Source organism: Paramisgurnus dabryanus, chromosome 6 (assembly GCF_030506205.2).
Source record: "Paramisgurnus dabryanus chromosome 6, PD_genome_1.1, whole genome shotgun sequence".
NCBI classification, from domain to species: Eukaryota; Metazoa; Chordata; class Actinopteri; order Cypriniformes; family Cobitidae; genus Paramisgurnus; species Paramisgurnus dabryanus.
The window spans coordinates 5,891,469-5,907,054 of NC_133342.1; the positions used below are offsets into that span (position 1 = coordinate 5,891,469).

Consider the following 15,586-nt stretch of genomic DNA (forward strand, 5'->3'; position numbering starts at 1 on the left):
TCCCATTGTGAATGTGCACAATAACAGCTGGCTTTAAAACACATCCAGTCAAAGCATAAGCTTCATAACATTAAGTCTTAATCAGAAAGTTGAAAGAAGCTCAACTTTATGGTAATGAGCCATGACATGGTTCAGTGGCAAGCAGCGGCAAAATGTCAGGAATCAATCCGAATATAGCCTAGACGTTCTTCGCTGGCTGATTCCGGAGAAACATATGAAGTAAACTTGTTCCTACCAAAACATTAGTTCCGTGAACACAGACTTCAGAGCGGCCAAAGCGGCAACAAGCTTCCCCGTATACTTTTTGACAAGCGTCCTTGATCGGGCGGCCTGAGCTTCTTTGGAAGCTCAAGTCTGCGGCGGTTTGTACGTACAGTTACTACCAAAGGCGCTTGTATTGCTAACCAGCCATGCAAATGCCGCCATAACCACAAAAATAAATAAATAAACCCACATGGTTATCGTTTTCGGGATCGATCATCGATGCCGCAATCGAATACTCGTGCCCATCCCTAGTCCTTAGTACCCATTTTCCCTTAAAAACTTAATGGCATATAACAGGTCCCTTAACGTCACACGCGATGGTTGACTTTATAGTTATTTAAGAAAAGAAAGTACCAACGCGCATTTCTAACTATCAAAATAATCCCTTAGAGAAAAGTGATGCGCATTTATTGGGAGAATAGCAGTTTGATTGTCAGTCAATAAAAAAATGCTTCAAGTTTGAAATACTTTTGAGGTTTTATACATGCAGTACTTTACAGTCAGTTATTTACAAAGGTTTTATTGTACCTACATCTGCCGTCTGTTGAGCTGCGTGTGTTGATTTGTTTACGCTGTGAGATTTTGTAACTATAGCAACAACTTCTCCATTTCCGTGTTTTGGCAGAGACTAAACCGTAAAATGGGAAAAAGGGTGACAGTTAAGACATTTGTTGCAACGCTCTTAAAGGGACACTCCACTTTTTTTGAAAATATGCTCATTTTCCAGCTTCCCTAGAGTTAAACAAATGAGTTTCACCATTTTGGAATCCATTCAGCCGATCTCCGGGTCTAACGGTACCCCTTTTAGCATAGTTTAGCATAATCCATTGAATCTGATTAGACCATTAGTATCGCGTTCAAATATTTTGTTATTACAATGATATTACGCGGTGCCTGAAAATAGTCCCCAGCTATTGAGTTATCAAGGGGACTATTTTCAGGCGCTGCATAATATCATTACCCATATTTGAGAGGTTATAAAAAGAGAACATATATAGATAGGATGAAACCATTTTTCGTTTTGTTTTATTTGTTTGTTTAAAAGCAGAGGGTCTGTTCTTTCATTTTAAATATATTGTATGTTTATATATTTATAGAAGAAAATTTTCATTTTGTAAAGCTGGCAGGGAATGAGTTAACAACTTGGTTTTGCAAGTCAATTTAACCTACTATTTTAAGTTTTGACCTGTTGATATAACTTAAAAAAACAAGTTGAACTTTTATTTTCATGTTACTTTAACCTAACAAATTATATTGATTTGACCAGAGGTGGAAAGAGTAAAAAAACATTCTACTCAAGTAAAAATACAGTTACTATGATGTTTTACTTGATAACAAGTAAAGTTACTAGTCTAAAAAGCCTGTCTTGTCCGTTTCAATGGTTCTTTTTGTGAGTTTAGCACACTACCCTGCCAATCAATCAATCATCCATGGCACGCCTTTATCACCTTGCATTTTTTTGGAGAAGTTGTAATGAAGTACATACTTTAAATAAAACAGACTTAAACAAAAGTAAAATTCCAGAAACTGTAATTACAAAAACTATTACTTAAAAAAGTAGAAGTTCACCAAAAATAAAAAAATACTCAATTACAGTAACGTGAGTAAATGTAATACTTTCAACCTCTGGATTTGACAAATAGATTTTAGTGCACTTAAATCAGCTTTTAGTACCAAATATGCTGTAAGAGCCTGTAGTACACTAAAACAGATTTCTTGTTTAGTGTTCATTTGGTTTGTTGATAAAAAGCAGAACTGGCTTAAGATTCTGGGTACTAAGAAGTTTTCTCATAATTTGCCAGTAATTGTTTGCTGCAGGGAACCTTTTATGTTTTTGATTTCCTCCTTGATGGGAATCCACGTGATGTGTGCAGCATTAAATAAACCTCACACACATCAGTCTACACAACACACACGCAGGATCAGGATGATGGCTTTACACACTGCACTCTTCTTATTGTTCCTGCTACCGAAAGTCATGAGCCAGCAATCAGGTAAGCTGAACAACATACAAACAGCATATAAGTGTATCAATCATTATATGGTTTGCCTAAATTATACTCATAAAATACAAAATAGTTTTTTGCATAAATCTGTTACACTATTAAATTGGTATCATTTAATCATACCTTCCACTGTAAAAAAGTTGGTTAAACTTAAAAAAAAAATGTTAACTTAAAATTTTTAGTTAATTCAACTTTCACAAATTAACTAAGATTAAGTTGAATTAGTTTAAAATTTTAGGGCAACCAGGTAACCTTTTATTTTTGAATCTTTGTTTACAATGCAGTTGCAATTGATAGATTAGAGATACACTATTTTTATTTACATACAAATGCATTTGGTTCATGATGTATTGTTTTACTGTGAGCAAGCAACTTTTTGTTAAATCATTTCTGTTTATTTGTACAAGGTATGTTTAAATGCACTACAGTACTGTAAAAAAATGCTAATTGTTTTGTCAAATTAACATATATTTTATGATACTTTAACTTAACAAATTGGGTTAAAATATTTCAACTTGTTTACCATCTTCCGTCTTATTATCAGAACATGTAAAGTACTTCTGAATTTTAGAAATAGTAGCAGTAATAATATACTGTAATCTATATGATGGAAAAATGATGTTTATCAGACTGGAACATCGCTCTGACCCATAAACTGGATGGTATTTAAGATCCTAGGATAGCAATAACATTTATTATTTAAACAGTACACAATGATGCCTCGTGTATAACTTTAAACAGTAAAACGAAAGAATTTTGTAATGTGACCCTGGACCACAAAACCAATCACAATTTTTTTTAATTTAGATAAATACATTATCTGACAGACGAATAAATAAGCTTTCTATTGATGCATTGTTTGCTCGGATAGGAAAATATTAGAAAATCTGGAATCTAAATATTAAGAAAATCGCCTTTAAAGTTGTCCAAATTAAGTCCATAGAAACACATTACTACTGATAAATATATTTTTGATATATTTGTGGTAGGAGATTTACAAAATAACTTAATGGAACATGATCTCTACTTAATATCCTTATGATTTTTTATCATTTTGACCCATATGTACACAGCGAAAAATGATTTTCAAGAAAAAAATTCTTAGTATTTCTGTCTTGTTTTCAGTAAAAATATCCAAAAATTCTTAAATTAAGATTATTTTTCTTGATGAGCAAAATGACCAAAGCAAATAGTTTTTAGACCAAAAATTTCAAATTTAAGTGATTTTGTGCATAAAACAAGCAGAAAAATCTGCCAATGGAGTTAGCAATAAAATCTTGAAAATTTTTCTTAAACACTAAATTCAAGAAAAATTACCCCATTGGCAGATTTTTTTGCTTGTTTTATGCACAAATCAATTAAATTTGATATTTTTGGTCTAAAAACTAGACTTCTTTCAACCTGATCTCACAAAGTTTTTGTTCACAAAATTTGTTGCTAATTTTTCCGTGGCATTCTCACGGATCTCCGCATTTTTCCGTGGGCCTGCTACGGACTGTGTTTTCCGTGGCATTCTCACGGATTGGTTACTCAACTGCTTTTTCCTATTTTCAAACCATTTTCACTTCGGTTTAGGTTTAGATTTGGTGTTTGCGTTAGTATGTCACTTTAACTATTGGTTTATACAATTTTTTCTGATTTATTATTTTATATTTTTTAAACTTTAAACAATTGTCGCCTGGCGTTGAGGTTTGAGTTGGGTTTGGGTAGGGATGTAATTTCATGTAAATCTAACCCTAAACCTAAGCGAAAATGGTAAGAAAATAGGACAAAACAGTTGAGTAACCAATCCGTGAGAATGCCACGAAAAGAGACAGTCCGTAGCAGGGCCATGGAAAAATGCGGAGATCCGTGAGAATGCCACGGAAAAATTAGCAAAAAATCCTGAGATCAGGCTGCTTCTTTTCTTGTTTTGCTCATCAAGGAAAAGCATCTTAATTTAAGAATTTGTGGATATTTTTACTGAAAACAAGACAAAAATACTAAGATTTTTTTCTTGAAAATCATTTTGGTTTTGTGGTGCAGGGTCACTACTGTGATTATTTTATGCTTTCATGTTTCTTGACCTATAACTGTAATGAATAATAGCTTTATGATATACAGAAGAACCTGTTTAGTAAAATGCAGGAAACTCTGGGCAGTCTCTCAAAACAAGAAAGTATTTCCGATTTTCAGGATTAAGGTTTAAACTGACCATTCCAAGAACAAGTGCAGTATTTACAGTACAACCTTTACCTAAAGCATATACTTCAGCAGAAGAGAAAAACAAACAAAACAGAATCACAAAAGGTGACTTCAGTGAAATGTTATTTTGTTTGTAATTCTTTTGCATTGTTATGTTTGTACATAAATCCTTAAAGGGATAGTCAATGTTTTTTTTTGTCTGTGGAACATAACAGGAGAAATGTTTCTAGAATTTTGTCTTTGCCCCTTATGTTGTACATTACGATCTTTTGTGTTTCACAGAAGCACCGGGGTGAGTAACCAGTGTTTGAATTGACGGGGTGCTGGGGTGGTCCTGGACCACATTAAGAGACCCTCTATAAGGCACAAAAATATAAATTATTGGGGGTTCCCTGGTTTTTATTAAAATAAAAAATGTACATGAATTTTAAATTCTCGTGCTACACTGGCACAATGCGATACTGTAAATTTTTTGTCACAATTTTACAATAAACTTTATTTCTGTTTAAAAATAAATGGAGGAATTGAAAGATTGTTAGATTTATGATTGGGTTAGGGGAAACATTTCTAAAAAAGTTAAGTAATTTGGGGTTTCTTTGATTAAAATCTTGATCCAGGATCACATCTAATTTTGTGAAGTGGAACCCCATAATCTTTGACAAAATTCGAACACTGTGAATAACTGATGACAGTCTTCATTTTTTTTGTAAAATATCCATCTCTATGCTTTCACTGATTTTACCTTTCCTTTGTGTCTGTGTGTTTGTACTTGTACTTGCCCCAACCACACTGTCTATAACAGATGGGTGAGTTGTAGTCCTTTTCTTACATTTGCAAAATGCCTGCACTGGCTAAGCATTGATAAGCGAGTATTTTTAAAGTCTCTATTCACTGCTGGTAGTTTCCAGCTTGATTTCACAAGAATTCGAGTTGGCTAATTTGTAACACCAATAACAAAACCCCATCCCTAACCCCAACGTCACAATTGAATGAATGTGGTCATACGAATTAATACAAATTAGCCACTGCGTAATATATGTATGAATTGCCATGAGATAGTGATGGTAATTCTGTGGCTAAAAATTCAGCTACACTTGAGATAACTTGACAGTGCGAGACTAATGTGGGCTTTATACTTCTGCGTCGTTTGTACTGCGTCGGCCTACCTGTACGCAGAGATGCGAATCCTATGCAGTAGGATGTCAATGCTATGTGGACCGCAGGAGTTGTGGTTGGTCTGCTACAGTGCTTTAAGTGGCCCAAAAGAAGTGCCGGTACTCTATTTTTTGTTTTTGCTGACTCGACTCCTATATTGAAGGGGTTTTATATTCAGCAGTAAACAGACGACCTTGTAAAAAATTATAAATCCTTTTAAAAGTTTGTGGATTTGCTTGAGCTAGAAAGAGCTATTGAACATTAATAAAATGTTCAAAAGGTAGATATGTGGGTAAAAATGTTCAGCATGGTTAAATGCTAAAACTAGTTGTTCAGATAGAAAGAGCTTGAAAACAAAAACTTTAAAATGACACCAAGACCATGTCTTTGGGTTCAAGAATAAAAAAATACTGGCCATTTGAAACTAGAAAGTCATCACTTTATTTTTTCCCATTGTTTTCCATTTTGCGGGTGGTAAAACTACTGTATGCGTCGTTCAAATTCATTGAAATTTCGTTCACTTGTAGTTTAGCAATTAAACTAAATGTCTATTACAATTTCAAGAATGTTTTTACTCTGCATATCGCCTGAGGAAATCCGAAGTTGCATAGAGGGGAACCAAACTGACAGCCGCAACAGCGCAGATTGTCACGTACCTACAAAAGGGTATTGTATATAGCTTGCGTCTGTCCTGCAGCGATATCATTCTGGCTTGGTGGGATGTTAGCCAGCGAGTCCTCTGATTCTGACCTTGTTCTTTTACTACTTAGAGTCTTAAACCAGGAGGGCATATTAAGTGTTCATTGTATTTTCATTTTAACCGAGCAGCTATGGTTGCGCGTTTCACACACAAACATACACCTCTCCACACCACGTTGACACTGACTGACAGCCAAGGCGACGCATGCGCTTTTAACGTGTAAAACTCAAGGGTGTATGGGTAATGTAGTCTCTGCTCTCGGTGGGACGAATTAGGAAGCGTACATTGTGAAGGTGGCTCTGAAAAGCGGCAGCGCAGCCAAAGGACTAAAACCTCTGATATAAACAGATGTGCAAATGAGCGTTCCGGTATGCTAAAAGCACGTTCTGGGCTGAGGGAGAGGTGGTGGTGCGCTCAAGAGCTATATTTAGAAGTGGTGTTACTGAGTACCGGTGCGTTCCGGCCCACTTAAAGCACTGGTCTGCTAGAACCCCTCCCATCAAGCAAAAAGATCTGCGTCGCATTTCTTCATATTGATAACAGTAAAAACAAAGATGGGCCAAGCTGAGGTGTGATATTTTACTCAAACGGCAACAAAATTCGCGGCCTATTTACCTCCATCACTCCTAGTCTTCTCAAAAAATATACTGTGGTTACATGCGTGGATACTGTATTGTATTATACTGTATTGTATTATATTTATTAATTTAGCTGATGCTTTTATCCAAAGCAACTTACAATTGCTATGTCAGAGGTTGCGCGGTTCTGGAGAAACTAAGGGTTAAGTGTCTTGCTCAGGGACACAGTGGTGTGTCACAGTGGATTTGAACCCAGGTCTCTCACAACAAAGGCGAGTGTCTTATCCTCTACGCCATCACCACCCAACATACTGCCTACTAGTGCTCTGTGTGATGGTACGTCGATGCAAACAATGACGCAGAAGTATAACGAAGCTAGGGCATAGGCCCTAAGGAGAAGTATAATGAGCCCTTAACAGTGCTTTTCAATATGTAAAGATCAGCCCTTTAACTTAATAATCCCTTTAAAGGCCTTATTAAAGCTTTAAAAACTTGTTAGCGAAAGCTTACAGCAGCACCCAAAACGGTAAATGTTCCGGTAGTGAGGTTTAGGCACTACAGTTTTCACTGATGCCTTTGTATACGTCGGAGAAGCTGAGAAGTGAGTGACAATGGACTGGGCCAGACTGACCAATCAGAGCTTTTCGGAAGGCAGGGTTTCAGGAAAAGTCTGGATGTAACAGTGTTTGAGGCAGACTGGGAAGAGAAGCGCAACAATAATATAATTTTTTTGATAAAGTGTTTTTCACAATGTCAAGACATGTAGACAAAAATTATGTAGTAGGTACTCTTTAATGTCTTAAGTCTTGTTTGTCCTTCAGCCTCATGTTTGGAGCCCACAGTGCTTTGCTGTCCTGGACACAATCGTACCTGCTATCGTGGGTGTTATTGTGATGAGGCCTGTGTCACCACTGAGGACTGTTGTAGGGATTACAATCAAACCTGTGCTTTAAGTAAGACTAAATATTTTTAACACATTTTTTAAAGCATTGTTTATCTTTAACGTACATTTTTTAAAGTTGTATATGTTGTGTAATTTGTACAAAAAGTGCAGCATACAAAAAAAGGAACACATAAACATACATTTGTTATTCCTTTGTTCACTATATATTGTTTCAGTGAATGCCACATGCCCACAGTATTATCACCAACTTCACACCGATTTCCATTACCAACATCTCTGTCACTACTCTCATCAACCTCACTTTCAGAATCACCAGATAAAAAAAAGTCATCATCCTCAACATTATCACCAACCTTAACAGAGTCATCCTCACAACCTCACCACTACCTTCACCAACCTTACACTCATCACACCAACCACAGAACAATCACCTCAACAGAAACACCATACACACCTGCATTACGTATCATCCTCATCGCTAACCTCAGCACAATATTAATCATTCTCATCTTCATTAAAATTATCATCCTCAAAACCCTAAACTTCACCATAATCAGCATATTTCACAACCACATTTTCAAAAAAGTTTAATTAATAATTAAACAGATTATATTAAATATTATACAAAAATTGAACTGAAAGTGTTTTAACATGGTAAACTTTTCAGATAAGAAAGTGATCATGGGTCTGCAAATACGTGTGCGCAGCAGAGCCAGTAATGAAGTAGCAACGAATGCTGTGCAGAATGTAAGTCATTAACCCTAACAGTGTACAAAGCTTCAATACAACACACTCAGATTAGAAAATACTAAGAGTAATATCTTTGTTTTCTCTCATAGTTTATTCTGGACTCACTTTTGAGAAGCCTACAGTGTGATAACTGCAGTCTACATATAATCAAAGTTACTGCCAACACTACATCACCAACAAAGCCAGCAAATACCACCACCCCACCAACAACACCAAAATGGACAACAACACAGCCACCAACCACCACATCCTTGAGAACAACATTTACAACACAATCGATAATAACAAAGCAACCAACCACCATAGATGTCCTAAAAAATACAACAAAAACATTGACCACCCCCGCCTCAACAACAACACAACCAACAACAACAGAGATACCAACCACCACCTCAACAATACATTTAACAAAAACACATCCACCGACCACCACCACCTCAAAAACAACGCAGTCAACAACATCACCGACAGCGACCCTCACTGATGCCTCAACAACAACAACATCACCAACATCACAGACACTGATCACCTCTGATGCCGCAACAACAACAATGCAGTTGAAAACGTTACAGACACAAACCACCACAAATGCCTCAACAACAGTAACTCAGTTGATAACATCACAGACACCGAACACCAGAGATGTCTCAACAACAGTATCACAGTTGACAACATCAAAGACACCGACCACCACCACCACACCTGCCCCAACCACAACAACTCTGTCACCGACCACCATCACACCTGCCCCAACCACAACAACTCCAACACCGACCACCACAAGACCTGCCCCAACAACAACAACTCCGATCACCACCACACCTGTCCCAACCACAACAACACCTGCCCCAACCACAACAACTCAGACACCAGCCACACCTGCCACAACCACAACAGCTCCGACACCGACCACCACCACACCTGCCCCAACCACAACATCTCCGACAGCGACCACCACCACACCTGCCCCAACCACAACAACTCCGACCACCAGCACACCTGCCCCAACCACAACAACTCCGACACTGACCACCACCACACCTGCCCCAACCAAAACAACTCCGACACCGACCACCACAACACCTGCCCCAACCACAACAACTCCGACATTGACCACCACCACACCTGCCCCAACCACAACAACTCCGACACCGACCACCACCACACCTGCCCCAACCACAACAACTCCAGCACCGACCACCACCACCACACCTTCCCCAACCACAAAAACTCCCACACAGACCACCACCACACCTGCCCCAACCACAACAACTCCGACACCGACCACCACCACCACACCTACCACAACCACAACAACTCCCGCAACGACCACCACCACCACAGCTGCCCCAACCACAACAACTCCCGCACCGACCACCACCACACCTGCCCCAACCACAACAACTCCAGCACCGACCACCACCACACCTGCCCCAACAATTCCGACACCGACCACCACCACACCTGCCCCAACCAAAACAACTCTGACACCGACCACCACCACACCTGCCCCAACCACAACAACTCCGACCACCACCACCACCACACCTGCCCCAACCACAACAACTCCGACTCTGACCACCACCACCACACCTGCCCCAACCACAACAACTCCTGCACCGCTCACCACCACCACACCTGCCCCAACCACAACAACTCCTGCACCGACCACCACCACCACACCTACCCCAACCACAACAACTCCCGCAACGACCACCACCACCACACCTGCCCCAACAACAACAACTCCTGCACCGACCACCACCACCACAGCTGCCCCAACCACAACAACTCCCGCACCGACCACCACCACACCTGCCCCAACCACAACAACTCCAGCACCGACCACCACCACACCTGCCCCAACAATTCCGACACCGACCACCACCACACCTGCCCCAACCAAAACAACTCTGACACCGACCACCACCCCACCTGCCCCAACCACAACAACTCCGACCACCACCACCACACCTGCCCCAACCACAACAACTCCGACTCTGACCACCACCACCACACCTGCCCCAACCACAACAACTCCCGCACCGACCACCACCACACCTGCACCAACCACAACAACTCCCGCACCGACCACCACCACACCTGCCCCAACCACAACAACTCCCGCACCGACCACCACCACACCTGCCCCAACCACAACAACTCCCGCACCGACCACCACCACACCTGCCCCAACCACAACAACTCCCGCACCGACCACCACCACACCTGCCCCAACCACAACAACTCCAGCACCGACCACCACCACACCTGCCACAACAACTCCGACACCGACCACCACCACACCTGCTCCAACCACAACAACTCTGACACTGACAACCACCACACCTGCCCCAACCACAACAACTCCCGCACCGACCACCACCACACCTGCCCCAACCACAACAACTCCGACACCGACCACCACCACACCTGCCACAACAACTCCGACACCGACCACCACCACACCTGCCACAACAACTCCGACACCGACCACCACCACACCTGCTCCAACCACAACAACTCCGACACCGACCACCACCACACCTGCCCCAACCACAACAACTCCCGCACCGACCACCACCACCACACCTGCCCCAACCACAACAACTCCCGCACCGACCACCACCACCACCACACCTGCCCCAACCACAACAACTCCCGCACCGACCACCACCACCACACCTGCCCCAACCACAACAACTCCCGCACCGACCACCATCACCACACCTGCCCCAACCACAACAACTCCCGCACCGACCACCACCACACCTGCCCCAACCACAACAACTCCCGCACCGTCCACCACCACACCTGCCCCAACCACAACAACTCCCGCACCGTCCACCACCACACCTGCCACAACAACTCCGACACCGACCACCACCACACCTGCTCCAACCACAACAACTCCCGCACCGACCACCACCACACCTGCTCCAACCACAACAACTCCCGCACCGACCACCACCACACCTGCTCCAACCACAACAACTCCCGCACCGACCACCACCACACCTGCTCCAACCACAACAACTCCCGCACCGACCACCACCACCACACCTGCCCCAACCACAACAACTCCCGCACCGACCACCACCACCACACCTGCCCCAACCACAACAACTCCCGCACCGACCACCACCACCACACCTGCCCCAACCACAACAACTCCCGCACCGACCACCACCACCACACCTGCCCCAACCACAACAACTCCCGCACCGACCACCACCACCACACCTGCCCCAACCACAACAACTCCCGCACCGACCACCACCACCACACCTGCCCCAACCACAACAACTCCCGCACCGACCACCACCACCACACCTGCCCCAACCACAACAACTCCCGCACCGACCACCACCACCACACCTGCCCCAACCACAACAACTCCCGCACCGACCACCACCACCACACCTGCTCCAACCACAACAACTCCCGCACCGACCACCACCACACCTGCTCCAACCACAACAACTCCCGCACCGACCACCACCACACCTGCCCCAACCACAACAACTCCCGCACCGACCACCACCACCACACCTGCCCCAACCACAACAACTCCCGCACCGACCACCACCACCACACCTGCCCCAACCACAACAACTCCCGCACCGACCACCACCACCAAACCTGCCCCAACCACAACAACTCCCGCACCGACCACCACCACCACACCTGCCCCAACCACAACAACTCCAGCACCGACCACCACCACACCTGCCCCAACCACAACAACTCCCGCACCGTCCACCACCACACCTGCCCCAACCACAACAACTCCCGCACCGACCACCACCACACCTGCCCCAACCACAACAACTCCCGCACCGACCACCACCACACCTGCCCCAACCACAACAACTCCCGCACCGACCACCACCACACCTGCCCCAACCACAACAACTCCCGCACCGACCACCACCACACCTGCCCCAACCACAACAACTCCCGCACCGACCACCACCACACCTGCCCCAACCACAACAACTCCCGCACCGACCACCACCACACCTGCCCCAACCACAACAACTCCCGCACCGACCACCACCACACCTGCCCCAACCACAACAACTCCCGCACCGACCACCACCACCACACCTGCCCCAACCACAACAACTCCGACACCGACCACCACCACACCTGCCACAACAACTCCGACACCGACCACCACCACACCTGCTCCAACCACAACAACTCTGACACCGACCACCACCACACCTGCCCCAACCACAACAACTCCCGCACCGACCACCACCACCACACCTGCCCCAACCACAACAACTCCCGCACCGACCACCACCACCACACCTGCCCCAACCACAACAACTCCCGCACCGACCACCACCACACCTGCCTCAACCACAACAACTCCGACACCGACCACCACCACACCTGCCACAACAACTCCGACACCGACCACCACCACACCTGCTCCAACCACAACAACTCCCGCACCGACCACCACCACCACACCTGCCCCAACCACAACAACTCCCGCACCGACCACCACCACCACACCTGCCCCAACCACAACAACTCCCGCACCGACCACCACCACCACACCTGCCCCAACCACAACAACTCCCGCACCGACCACCACCACCACACCTGCCCCAACCACAACAACTCCCGCACCGACCACCACCACCACACCTGCCCCAACCACAACAACTCCCGCACCGACCACCACCACCACACCTGCCCCAACCACAACAACTCCCGCACCGACCACCACCACACCTGCCCCAACCACAACAACTCCCGCACCGACCACCACCACACCTGCCCCAACCACAACAACTCCCGCACCGTCCACCACCACACCTGCCCCAACCACAACAACTCCCGCACCGTCCACCACCACACCTGCCCCAACCACAACAACTCCCGCACCGACCACCACCACACCTGCCCCAACCACAACAACTCCCGCACCGACCACCACCACCACACCTGCCCCAACCACAAAAACTCCCGCACCGACCACCACCACCACACCTGCCCCAACCACAAAAACTCCCGCACCGACCACCACCACACCTGCCCCAACCACAACAACTCCCGCACCGACCACCACCACACCTGCCCCAACCACAACAACTCCCGCACCGACCACCACCACACCTGCCCCAACCACAACAACTCCCGCACAGACCACCACCACCACACCTGCCCCAACCACAACAACTCCCGCACCAACCACCACCACCACACCTGCCCCAACCACAACAACTCCCGCACCGTCCACCACCACACCTGCCCCAACCACAACAACTCCCGCACCGCCCACCACCACACCTGCCCCAACCACAACAACTCCCGCACCGTCCACCACCACACCTGCCCCAACCACAACAACTCCCGCACCGACCACCACCACACCTGCCCCAACCACAACAACTCCCGCACCGACCACCACCACACCTGCTCCAACCACAACAACTCCAGCACCGACCACCACCACACCTGCCCCAACAACTCCGACACCGACCACTACCACACATGCCCCAACCACAACAACTCCAGCACCAACCACCACCACACCTGCCCCAACAACTCCGACCACCACACCTGCCCCAACCACAACAACTCCGACTCCAACCGCCACCACCACACCTGCCCCAACCATAACAACTCCGACACCGACCACCACCACACCTGCCCCAACCACAACAACTCCGACTCCGACCACCCCACCTGCCCCAACCACAACAACTCCGACTCCGACCACCACCACCACACCTGCCCCAACCACAACAACTCCCGCACCGACCACCACCACACCTGCTCCAACCACAACAACTCCCGCACCAACCACCACCACACCTGCCCCAACCACAACAACTCCCGCACCGACCACCACCACACCTGCCCCAACCACAACAACTCCCGCACCGACCACCACCACACCTGCCCCAACCACAACAACTCCCGCACCGTCCACCCCCACACCTGCCCGACACCAACCATCACCCTAGCTCCCCCAACGACAATAACAGAACCACCGACCACCACCCCAGCTGCCCCAAGGACAACAACAGCAAAGCCTAGGATATAAGAGTCACTGACCTACAACAGCACAAATTATGTTTTATTAACATTGTTTGGGAGGAACATGTCAAATAAACTACTCAAGTGCCTCCAGCTGTCTACAATCAGCTAATCAACAAATACTCTAGTATCACCAGCTGTCTACAATCAGTAATCAACATATCTCCCCCAATCAGCACAAAGGCAAACCTGTATATAATCACAATCAAACTCAGTCAAAGGATTCTCAACAGTCTTCAGAATCCCTCCACCACCCCTTCTCCTCTCACTTCCCAGGTAACTTCCTGAACCAAAGGGGGATACTCTGTGTTCGGGCCCATTTCCCAGCTCAGAGCCCTCTCCCTGCACAGCACACAAATAGGTTTACAAATTTAATCTATCCAACTTATTTGTAAGTGAGAACTCGTGAACAGGCCCAATGACAACAACACTACAGCCGACAACAACAACAAATTCACAGACCACCACTACATTTGCCCCAATGAAATCAACAGCACAGCCAATGACATCAACAGAGTCACCTACCACCACTGCTGTACCAACAACAACACAACAGACAACAACAACAGAGCCACTGACCACCAACACTGTTGTACTAACAACAAAACAACAGGGCTGCGTTCAGCCCCGACAAAACGTTGCACAACGTTTATTAAACTGAAACGGTGATGCATTGAACACCCTGTTGTGATGACGCAAGAGTTGCAACTACGGTAGCTGAGAGGCCATTCTTTGTGTTCCTTTTTAAATGTTTCTGAAGCCTGATGAAATCGTTATAAATGTGTGTTTAATACTGTAAAATACCCTCGATGTTACAGTCACTGACCTTGCCGTCCAGAATGAAAGACAACATTCCAACTTGAACTCATTGAGAGAGCTGTCTCTTTACTATCGCGTGGTTTTATACATCTTGCCGCTGATTGGGCTGACATTTCTGACACACCCACCAAACAAGAGAAAACGCTTCTAAAACCTGTTGCAT

The 15,586-nt window shown here is 45.6% G+C and overlaps 1 protein-coding gene across 1 annotated transcript; it reads left to right on the top strand.

The window, feature by feature from the left end:
* Positions 1-2,179: 2,179 nt before the first annotated feature.
* LOC135744120 (uncharacterized) lies at positions 2,180-14,892 on the top strand. The gene is made up of 6 exons (XM_073815057.1): positions 2,180-2,258; positions 7,709-7,840; positions 8,459-8,538; positions 8,631-10,347; positions 10,651-14,360; positions 14,713-14,892. Exons 1-6 carry the CDS (start codon positions 2,192-2,194, stop codon positions 14,890-14,892), a joined length of 5,886 nt encoding a protein of 1,961 aa, XP_073671158.1. The 5' UTR covers positions 2,180-2,191.
* Positions 14,893-15,586: the final 694 nt, after the last annotated feature.